Below are 11,563 nucleotides of genomic sequence, written 5' to 3'. Positions count from 1 at the left end.
CCGTGCGGCCAGCCAGGGTTCGAGCCCGCGGCCCGGGCTCTGCTCCGAGATGCTCGCGGCGGCCGGCCCCCTTTGGCTCCCCAGGTGTCCTGGGGCCTGGCCCGGCGCCCCGCCCCGGTCTCTCTTCTGGCTCCCCAGGTCCCACTCCACGAGGAACGGTCTTTTTCGGCCGGGGACATGACCCGAGACGCGCGGCTGTTGAGGTCGCCAGGGCGCTTCGGGAGCCACTCGAGGGCAGTTAGCGGCCGGCCCTCCTCCGTTCTCCCGCCCCTGGCGAACCGGAGAAGGAGGCCCGGACCGCCAGGGCTCGGCGCGCCGCAGCCCAGGCCGGTCCCCGCCGCTGTGCCGGTCTCCGAGCGTCCCCCGGGCCGGGAGCATGGAGCACCCGGCGCCCCCTCCGAGCCGCGAGCGGGCGAGCGCCGCGCGGCGAGGCTGAGGCGCCGCAGTCACGTGGTAGAGGGGAGGGCGGAAGGGAGGGAGGCGGGCAGGGAGGGGAGGGGGAGCGGAGCCGAGGGGGAGGGGGAGGGGAGGGGGCGTCCTCCGCAGTTCGCTCCTCGCCGGGGCTCAGACACACAGCCAGCCCAGAGCCGCCACGCCGGCCCGGCCGCCGCCGCCACCGCCTCAACCTCCCCCGAAGCCGCTCTAGCCGCGGGAAGCGCCGCTGCCACCGCCGCGGGCCGCCCCCGCCGCGCCGGCCTGGGCTCAAGCTGCCAGCACCGCCGCAGCCGCCACCGGAGCCGGAGCGGGAGCCCGACCGCGCTGGGCTGGGCTGGGCTGGGCTGGGGCGGGCGCAGGGCGCAGGGGCGGGCGCGCGGGGGAAGACGCACAGGCGGGCTCGGCTCTCCCGGGGAGCGGCCCGGGACTGCACCGGGACCAGCGCCTCCCCGCTTCGCGCTGCCCTCGGCCTCGCCCCGGGCCCGGGCGGATGAGCCGCGCGCCCGGGGGACATGGAAGCGCTGACGCTGTGGCTTCTCCCCTGGATATGCCAGTGCGTGTCGGTGCGGGCCGACTCCATCATCCACATCGGTGAGCGCGGCTGGCGGCCGGGCCGAGGCTGGGCGGGGGCCCCAACGGGGCAGGGGCTGCGCGGCGTCCAAACTTGGCGTTTCACTGGGCCGAGGGGCTCGGCGGGCGGTGCTTCCCCGAAGGGCCGCGCCGCGCCGCCCGGCGGAGGAGCTGTGCACGGGCCGCGCCGCGCTCCCGCGGACTGCTTGCCGCTCCCCGGAGCTCCGATCTTCGCGCGGGGCCCCGCGGCCTCTGCCGACACTTAGGGCCGACGCTTCGGGGAACACCGGGATGGACGCGCGTCGAGACCCGCGCCTTTAGCGGGGCCGTCGGCGGGTGGGGAGGGCCCTTCTGCGCAGCTCAGAGCAGCAGGGGGCAGGGGGAGGCACGGCGGGGGGCTCGCCAAGTTGGCAGGGCAAGATCAAAGAGGCCGGACCGGAACCGTGTGTGAATGTGTGTGGGTGCGTGTTGTCAGCGTGTGTCGCTGTGTGCGCCTGGCACGGTGTCGGTGTTACTGTGAGAGGGTGTTGGGGTGTGTGGGGCCATCTGAGCGTGTGTTGGTGCGTGCACGACTGTCTGTCAGCCTGTTAGAGTGGACACAGTGTCTGCCTGCTTCTCCGGTGTGTGTCTGTGTAGCCTTCGGTGTATGTGTGAGTGCGTGTGTATCTGGTGTGGCGACTGCAGCCCCATCCTGGACAGTCCCAGAGTTTTGCGTGGTCCAAGTCTTGGGGGCCCAGACGGTCTGGGTGGTGGGAGCCGAGGGAAGAAGCGTGGGCAGCAGGGGATAGGGGGATGCTGAGCGGGAAAAGATGGTTAGAGAGAGAGAACCGGGAGAGAAGATGAGAGCGCAGAGGAGGAGGGGGCGCGCCGAGGGGGAGTGGGCGCGCCGAGGGGGAGTGGGTGGGAGTTGGGAGCAACACGGGAGGAATCTCCGGAAGTTGGGCCGAGTTGGGGGGCTGACAGCGGTCGCTTTGGGGGAGTCCCTCCGCAGTCGTCTTTCCGGAAGTTGGGAAAGACCAGCGAGCACAGGGAAACTGGGGGTTGGGAGGTGTTGAAGGCGAGGAGGACGGGACAGGCGGGGAGGGGTGGTGGTGGAGTGGGGTGGTGAGGACTAGACCTGGGCTCGGAGAACTATGATTCCCCTCAGGGGCCCGTGACCAAACCTGCTTCCCGCCCTGGAGGGGTGCGGGTCTCGCGGTCAGCATTGCGGTGCCGGCTCCGGGTGTAGTGAGGAATCCGGGCCTCCCTCCTCCTACCCAGCCCCCAGCTCGAGGGATCACTGGGCGTAGCTCCGGGACCTCAGGGACCCTCGGGGCTTGGTGAGGCGGGATGTGGGTGGCTGACTCCAGAGCTGTCCAGGTTTCAGGACTAGGCTCAGGCTGGTCGGACTGATTTCGGCTGGAAGCGCAGGGTCCGCCGAAGCTGTGCTAGGCGCACAAAGCGCCAGCCGGAGGGCGCCCTGGAGGAGCTGTCCGCGGTTCTAGAAAGCCCTTCAAGAGCAGCTCCTTCTGGGACCCCCGGCTCCGCTAGATCTGAACGTGGAGGCGCCTAGGACACAGTCCCCTTCCCCCACTCCCCTCGACAGACATACAGGAAATGGGAGTGGGGAAGGATGGAGAGTAGGAGGCTGAGCTCAGGGCGCCAGGCAGGGCAGCGTCACAGTCATCCAAGCTGCAGGCCATCCGAAGCCCCTGCCTAAGGAAGACCCCTCTGCGCAGGAAAGCCAACGGTAGACCTGCTTCGTTCAGCTCCACTCAGCAGGGGACGTGCATGGAGAAAGGACCCATCATTCTGTCCTGGGATTTGGGTGGGGGACACTACCCTCCCGGGGAACTTCCTGGCTCCTGGGATGGGATTTATGGAACTATGTCAAGGCATTTGGGCGCTGCCTGGGGCCACCCCAGCTTGGCTTAGTCCCTTATGTGGGGCATGGCTAGGACATGTGGTGCCTTGGTTGTGATACACGTGTGTGACCTGGTGGCAGCCTGTGGGATGTGCATGTGTAACTCATGTCAACTGTGTGCACGTGTGCGCTGAGGGCTGGTGGGGGGAGGGGAACATATTCCTGTGCGGGTGGAGATGGGAGAGCCTTAATCTACCCCGCCAAGCTGAAATCCCAGCTCAGACTTCCCACCACCTGGCAATCATCGGTCTGCGAGTGCCTTGACCCTCGGGCCAAGGGAAGCGGGGAGAGGGTTCTTGTCCAGGTCCGGTCTTGATCCCTCTTCTCCTCCAGGTGCCATCTTTGAGGAGAACGCGGCCAAGGACGACAGGGTGTTCCAGTTGGCGGTATCCGACCTGAGCCTCAACGATGACATCCTGCAGAGCGAGAAGATCACCTACTCCATCAAGGTCATCGAGGCCAACAACCCGTTCCAGGCTGTGCAGGAAGGTGAGTGACAGCTGTGCCCAGGGCCCACTGAGACACGGCCTGTGAGGCGTCGCAGCAGTGGGCACCGGCGGGGTTCTGACGAGCTGGGCTGCGCGGGGCCCCCTCTGTTCCTGGGCAGCCGCGGTGCCACGCGCGGTGGCGCGCCTTCCCCAGCCCACCTAGGCAGCGGCGCCGGGACTGCTCTGCGCTGCGGGCCGGCACGGAGTCTGCGAGCGCGGGGAGCTGGGCTTCTTGCGGGTTGCGTGGCGCCTTTCGGGCTGTGTGGGCGCGGGTGTGCGCCCAGCGCGGGCTGCGCAGGCGTGCGCGGCTAGGGGCCGTCTTTGTTTCTCGGTGTTTGGGGGTGGGCGTGTCTGCGTGCCGGGTACCTGTGTCGGGCGCACCTCCCCTGATCTCAGTGGGCCGGTGTTTTCCTCGCTTCGAGGTGAGGAGCGCCCAGCGGCTGGAGCCCGACCTGTCTCCTTCTCCCGAGCATAACCTGGTAGGCGCGGCGTTTCGCGCCCCGCGGCCCCCAGAGCCTTAGCCCGGCGCTTCTCTGCCGCACTCCTCCACCAGGTTTGGAGGAGCCGGTTTCTCTCTGGCTGTCCGCGCCGCGGGCAGAGGCGCCGCCGCCTGGGCCGGAGGTGGGCGCTGTTCGCCCAGGAAAGGAGCGGAGCCGGGCCGGTCCGGCTGCGGGGAAATCCTAGCCTGCGCCGGGGCTGCCCATGTCCACAGCCACTGCCTCCGGTCGGGCCCCGCGGCAGGCGCCACAGGTGCGAGGCGAGGGCGTTCGCGACAGCAACCCCCTCTGTTTTCCCTCCTCTCTGCTAGTCCCTCCCCTTCAACCTTTCAGCTCCGGAACCCCGGTTCCTTCTCCAAGCCTCCAGATTCCTGGTTAAGGCCTAAGGCTCCGCCTCTGACACTTACCCAGCTTAAGTCCCTTCTCTTTCCTTCTGCCTTGCTCCCCACAACCATGGGGACTCTGGGGCCAGCGCCCGTCAGTGATGAGGCAAGTTAGTGGCGCAGGATGCAGGGATTCCTTGCTGGAGGAACTGGTAGAGAAGTGTAGAGGGGGCAGTGGGTGTAGTGGGAGGTGGGCTGGCTAAGAGCTCCTGGCCGGTGCTTTCTCCTCAAGCCCGTTGAGCCCAGAGTCCTCCTGATGCTTTGGTACACATGGGTTGCTAGTCTCCCCAGTGCCTGCAAGGACAGGATGCCTCGATGATGGCTCTGGCCTGGGTCTGGGGGGTCAGAGCTGGTGTTGGGGAGATCGTTGTGTTGGAAGGAGGAATTCCAGGGGTCTCCTAATCTTGGGTGCAGCAGAGGAAGGAAAGGGGCCAGCTCTGGGGGCAGGGACCGGGGACTACTTCTGGGGACTGAAGGTCCAAGGATTTCTTGAGGTGGTTTTACGAACAGGGAGTCCCAAGTGTTTTCTTTTAGGGGGGATGAGGCTAACACTGCCTATTATGGGAGCTGCTGCTTCCAGCTGTGACAGATATCCATTGTCAGATGTCTGTTGAGGTACAGGGAAGAGGAATTCCTGCCCTTCTTTGGTGTGTGGTCATGTCCCACCAGCAGTCTCTGTCTCCAGACGCCCCCTGCCTCTGGACTTCTTTTCAGTGTGCCCTTATCACAGCTCCTTGCAGGTGCTTGGGGTGGGCTCTAGCCAGGGGAGGGGCAGGGCCTTCTTAGCGGAAGGAACCCTAAATGGGGGGGGACCTGGGGTGACAAGCTACAACTTTCACAGTGCCACCTGTTCCCTTGACACTGGCTCCACAAACCCCATCTCTGTTGACATTCATTCTTTGTGCTTGGGAGCTGAAGCCACAGTTTGGAAGCACATATTTCCTGGACCCAGGAGCTCACAGTGTGGTGGGGACCCTGCCTTTGTTCCATGTCTGGTGACACGCCTCTGTTGACTCCCCTCTGCAGTGTTGAGTATCCAAGCTCATTCATTTTGCCCCTGAATGATGCCCGTCCACTCCCATCAGCAGTTCCCCGGGGACTAAACATGATGCTCTTGCACAAGGTTGCCACCTCATGCAGGTAACACACAAGGATGAACTGGGTAGCTGGTTCCTGTGGCACCTGGAGTACAGGGTCTGAAGAGGTCATCTCCATTAAAAGGAGAAGCTGTCACACAGCTTTAACCGATTTTGCCATTGGGCGTGAAAATCCTACTGTTGTAGATGTGCTGATTTATTTTTTTAAGAGGAGCCCCAAATCTGGACCTTAATGTAAATTTTGATTTAAAGCTATTGCCAACTAATAAAACAATGTAAATAACACAGTACAAGCCAAACAAAACATAGCTATGGGTGATTCAACCTGTAAGCACCCCAAAGCAACTTTGTCCTGGGGACAAACGTTCCACCCAGGGGCCTTTTCTGGGTCTTGGGTTCTCTGTTTGTATAACTGGAAAAATGTGTCAGGCTCCAAGGATGGCAGACTGACACGGTCTCTGTGGGGTGTGAGAGTGAGTGTTTCTGCATGTCTGGAACTAGGGAGTTAGATTCTTGGTTGACAGTTGTCTAGGGAGAGAGACACTGGCCAGTTATTGTTGGTGGGCTGCCTGCTGCCCAGAGAGTTTGTGCTGGTGAAAGCTGGCATGTACTTTCATTTTATGAGTCTGGTGGACTGAAATCCATTGTTATCTTGTGACCTTGCGTAGCCCTTGGATGCCTACATGGGATGGGAGGAGCCTGCTCTGGAAGGCCTCTGGGAGGAGCAGAGCAGTGCTCAGCAGCCTCCTTTTCCCTTGCCTGGGGCTCTGCTGCAGGTGCTCAGCTCTCTGGATGTTCTTCCTTGGATGTACTCTGTGGGGTGCTTTTCCATCACTGGGCTTGATCCCTGCTTGATAAATGCCTTATATCTCACTGCTGGGCCTGGACATCCATTGCAGCAGGACATGGGTTGTCGATACAGGTTGAGTAGGAAAGAAAAAGACTTTTAGTAGGGGAGTGGTCAGGGATGGACAGCAAAGGCAGATGGGGGCTTGATCTCCATCATTGACTGGACAAGCCCACAGTGACCTCTCAGTGGAGTGGTGCTGTCGCTATTTTGTTCTGAGAGGCAGTGCCATGCAGTGATAAGAGCTTGGTGGAGCCTAAAGCATTTCAGTTTCCATCTTGCTTGTCTTCACTCGCCGTGTGACCCTGGAGCCCTGCTCTGAGCTTCTGTTTCCAGATCTGTTCAAAGAGAATAATCATAGGATTTGCCTCATGGGATTGTGAGGATTAAATGAGATGAGACATGTGTAAATCATCTACATAAGGCCTGCGGTGGGTGTTCTGTAAACAGTAATTCCCTTTCCATTCCTTGACCCAACTGTGAATCCATCTCAGCTTCTCTTGAGGCCGTTGATATTTTCAGCTACATTATTTTTTTAAGCTAGTGAATTCCTTGAGAGAGGACCTAAACTGACCTTTTCATTTTTAGCTCTTACTTTTTTCCCTGATTATAAAAGAAATACATTGCTGCAATGAGCATGTATTAATATAAAAATATAAAAAAGAAAAAGGGCAATGTGTGCTTATTATATAAAATGTGGAAGGTACAGGAAAGCGTCAAGAGGCAGAACAAAATCGCTCTGAATTGCACTAGTGTTATTTCCTTCTAGTCTTCCCCCTACCACTGTATTTTATAAATTTTGAGACCTCCCATTCTGTTCAGTTTTATATCCTGTTTTTTTTTTTCCCATTTAACATCATTGGCCTTTTCTGAAATCACTATGAACTATTTGTAAACATTACTTTTAGTAACTGCATACATTTCTCAATATTCAAAACTTTTTTTTTTAAAAAAGGGAACTATTTACGCTGAGATATGCAGAATCAAATATTCCTGAACAAAACAAGAAACTCGGCCTGGATATGTTGGTCCTAAGATTTATACTTACAATTTCTTCAGGATGACTTTTAACAAGCTCCTTACAAGCATTGCCTTTTAGGACATTTGGTCAATTTATGGAAAAGAATGGATCACACAATAAAATATCCATTTGATAAGGATTGAAAGTTAGCAAATAACACAGAAAGGACATTTAAATCTCTAAAATGTTGCATCTTAGATTTAGCTGGCAAAGTCCATATTAACAAATAGTGTGAAAATTTGTCTTCTAGATACTAAAAGAGATCCTAAGTTTTTAAATAAAAAAAAATTTCAGATTGTTGTAAAGTGCTTGCTCAAGTAGGAGGTTATATAAATGCATATAATTTATATAAAAAACTGGCTGAGCACGAGTCTTCTCATTTCCCAGCATTACTTTTTACTGTGAGTAAAAGACGTGAGTTATTGGATATGCTGTAGATATACCTGTCGCATCATGGAAGGATAACAGTTTAGGAAAGAGGCAGAAAAAAGGAATGCATGCAAGTGAGGCAATATTCCTTTTAGTTATCATAAGCACAAAAGGATTCTAGGAAGACATAAAAATTACCAAGAATAGCTTGTGGTTCACAGAATGAAACAATGAAATAAAATAAAAATGAAACACAGAGAGCTTGTTAGTGCCCATCTGGAGGCCTTGCTCAGTTTATATCCGTTACCTCCTAGGTGGTCACCCTGCCCCTCACTGGCTACACTGGTATCTAGACATTCTGCTAGAGGCTCCCCATCCCTAGCTCTGATGGCTTCCAGCATCTTCCTTGGCTTCCATTCAGAATTATAGAGAATTGTAGGTCCCATCAAGGCCACGCTCTTGCAGTCCTGCTGGCAGCCTCACCAGACACCGTCAGAGGCTCTCTGAGTGTGATGTCCGTGTCTTCCTAAAGATGCCTATAGACCCCTTATTCCCATCCTCTCAGCTGTGTTAGTTTTCTTGTGGTGCTGAAACAAATTTTACCCCAAATTTAGTTGGTTAGATCAACACACATTTATTCTCTTGCAGTTCTGCAGGTCAGAAGCCTAACATGGGTCTCGCTGGGCTAAAATCTGGGTCCGTCTGGAGGCTGGAGGAGAGAATTGTTTCCTGGCCTTCTCCAGCTTCCAAAGACTGCTGGGTTCCTCAGCCCCTGGCCCTTTCCTCCATTTTCAAGACCAGCAATGGCGGGTCAAGGCCTTCTCACATCCTCTCATGCTGACCTGGCTTCTGTCATCACATCTCCTTCTCTGACTCTTCTACCCCCCTTTTCCACTTGGCTCCCTCTTTCAAGGACTTTGTGGTTATATTGGGCCCATCTGGATAATCCCAGATAATCTCCCTATTATTTATTTATTTTTTTTGAGACGGAGTCTCCTCTGTCGCCCAGGCTGGAGTGCAGTGGTGTGATCTCGGCTCACTGCAAGCTCTGCCTCCCGGATTCACGCTATTCTCCTGCCTCAGCCTCCTGAGTAGCTGGGACTACAAGCGCCCACCACCATGCCTGGCTAATTTTTTGTATTTTTAATAGAGATGGGGTTTCACTGTGTTAGCCAGGATGGTCTCGATCTCCTGACCTCGTGATCCGCCCGCCTCGGCCTCCCAAAGTGTTGGGATTACAGGCATGAGCCACCGCGCCCGGCCCTCCCTATTTTAAGGATAGCTGGTTTGCAAGCTTAATGCTGTCTGCAACCTGTGCCATGTAGCCTAACGTATTCACAGATCTGGGGATTAGGATGTAGACATCTTTGAGGGCCATTATTCTGCTACCACGTTGGCACACCTGTCTGTGCCCAATTTGCATTGTCCACCTCCACTTTCCTTCCACCCTGATAATCTTTTGCATGCTTGACGGCACTCTTGCTTACTGGGGGACATCCTCTTGTCTTCGCTGGGCCTGCTATAGTCACTTGGGATGGATGGCTATGTTTCCTTTCTGTTTCTATAAAGCTCACCCTGGAAGCATCACACTGTAAGTCTGTGGAGCCTCCACAGACTTGCCTGTGTTCTCCAATGACATGTCGGCTTCTTTTCCTGGGCTTGGCTGCTGCTTGTGCATAAGGAAGTTCCTGGAGGAAACTGCTGTTTGAATAGTCAGACTGTAAGTTGGTGCTGCCACTTGGACCCAGGGCCTCTTTTCTGCCTGGGCAGGTTGTTCTTCAGAACCTCACCATCTAGGCCCATGCCTACCTACAGCCCAAGGGAGGGCCCTCGTTGAAGTCAGTCTTGCTTTGCTGCCTGGGGTCTCACAGAGAGCTGCTGTTCCTGGTCCCCTCAAGGGCTACTGCCAGTGATAACAGCTGTGGATGAGGCTGCAGGCATTGATAGTCTGGAGTTAGGCATTGGGTCCCCTCTCTGGATTCCCCACAAGCCCGTGCTGAACTCATGGTGTCAGGGTGCTGAACTCATAGGCATCAGGGTTCTCCTTCATTCTGGAGTCACTCCCGTGCAGGTGCACACATACGCATGTGCAACACACACACACATGCATGCACATACTCAGGCACACACACATCCACCTGTACTCAAGAGCACACACTCATGCACATATGCACGAGGACACACACACTTTCTCATTTTATAGACTACACCCCAGCACCACCCACTTCCTCAAATTTTGGGTTCAAGAGGCTCCCTTCATTCCTTATTGCCATGGCTCAGCCCTCTAGATTGGGAGGTTGGACTTAACTGGCAGTGAGCAGATGGACACCTCATGCCAGGCGTGTGGGAGAGGCCACGGGTCATACTGCCTCTGAGCTGCTGCTGTTCCTCATCCTGGGCTGACTGTGACAGCCCCTTCCTCTGGGATGCTGCCCTCTCTGACAGGCATTGGGCCCAGAAAGGCAGCTGGGTCTGTGTCCAACATCTCAGCTAGGCTCTCTGAGCCCTTCCTCCCAGCCCGGAAACAGCCAGTTTCCTGGCCAATGGCCATGGTTGAGAAAGAAGAACCCAGAGCTCCCCCTTCTGGACCTGAGGTGTGGGCAGGGTGGACTGGAGGGGATGAGGTGGCCCCTTCTGTTTCTAGGTCTAGGACATGAGTACTTTGACAATTTTCCTGCTCTGGCCATTTCTCCAGGTTTCTCTTGGGGGCCAGCTAAGGCTGTCCCTCAGCACTCACAGTCATCTCTTGTAATGGCAGACAGACTCTCTTTCCCAATTCTTGTAGCTGCCAGGTTGAAATCCTCTAGCTTTGTCCTCACAGCAGCTGTCTTCCCTCTTCACTGAGCCTTCTACTGCCCAGGAAATGCTGTCGCCTAACAACTCAGAGCATCCCATCTGCCCTGCCTCTTCCCAGATCATTTCTAACCCATTCCATTTCTGGATGTGATTCTTTTTACATTTGGTTACCCATGGCCGTGCCTGTGGGTCTCCACCCTTTGGTTTTGTTCTGTGTTTCCTGTTGTATGAGTCAGGGGAGACTAAGTTATGCTGCAGTAACAAACAATCCAAACCTCCCAGCAGCTTGCATGACACAGTATTTCCTGCTCCTGCTGTGTGTCCATTGCTGGTCAGTGGGGAGCTCGGCCCTTCATGGTCACTTCACTTGGTTGTTGCCAGTTGCTGTGTCAGAGGGAAAGAGAGCTCTGGGGGTGCTCAGCCTGGATGTGCTCACATCACTTCTGCTTATCACTCGTTGGCCGCAACTAGCCATGTGGCCACAGCCAGTCACAAGGGATCCAGGAAGCATAGCCCTACTATGTGCCTGGAAGCAGAGAGAACTGGAAACAACTGGTGAGCAACAGAAGTGCCTCTTTCCCATTCATGTCTAAACAGCCCTCCTATTTCCTTGGCGATTCGTTAAAATAATAGCAACAAACAAAAAGCAAAAAACAATTTTAGGTATGGGATGCTGGCTGGGCAGAATCTGTGGCTCCCATTGATTCCCCACTGTGTACTCTGTGACTTGTCCCTCCTCTGCAGACCTCTGGGCAGCCCTTCCATGTGCTGGGAAGTCAGGAAGCCTGGGTCCCCAGTCCAGACTGGGGTTGCACCTCTGCTTTTCTCCACGTCTGCCAATCTTGTGCTCTGTAAACTAGCGCCTGGACAAGCCCAGCTCTCAGGACCATTGAGCTAGTCATGAGGTAAAGATTGGGTTCTCGGCCCAGCCACCGACAGGACCAGTACCCATGACCTCCCCCTGTCCCCGTAGCTGGACTTTGGCAAGTCTGCACTTTCCACGGCTTCAACCCTGTGGCCCTGTCCCTCATATAGACTCCCACCCCTTGTCCCTGCTGCCTCACGAAGTGGCAGCCCTCTCCTGCTAATGGCAGTGGGCTGGGGCAGAGACCATGCATCTCTCTGCCATTGCTGGCCTGTGACAGCCCCTTTCTCTG

General features: G+C 56.3%; 1 protein-coding gene across 2 annotated transcripts in view; it reads left to right on the top strand.

Moving 5' to 3' along the window:
- Nucleotides 1-519: 519 nt before the first annotated feature.
- GRID1 (glutamate ionotropic receptor delta type subunit 1) overlaps nt 520-11,563 on the top strand; it is a 783,733-nt gene continuing 772,689 nt past the window's right edge. For both annotated transcript variants that reach the window (XM_030797641.1, XM_003278586.4), the window contains exons 1-2: nt 520-1,026; nt 3,242-3,397. In XM_030797641.1, coding sequence (XP_030653501.1) covers nt 948-1,026; nt 3,242-3,397 — 235 coding nt within the window. In that variant the 5' untranslated portion in view covers nt 520-947. The remainder of the gene's footprint in view (nt 1,027-3,241; nt 3,398-11,563) is intronic.

The sequence above is a fragment of the Nomascus leucogenys genome, chromosome 18 (assembly GCF_006542625.1).
Source record: "Nomascus leucogenys isolate Asia chromosome 18, Asia_NLE_v1, whole genome shotgun sequence".
NCBI lineage: Eukaryota > Metazoa > Chordata > Mammalia > Primates > Hylobatidae > Nomascus > Nomascus leucogenys.
This window is presented reverse-complemented; position numbering and strand designations above follow the sequence as displayed.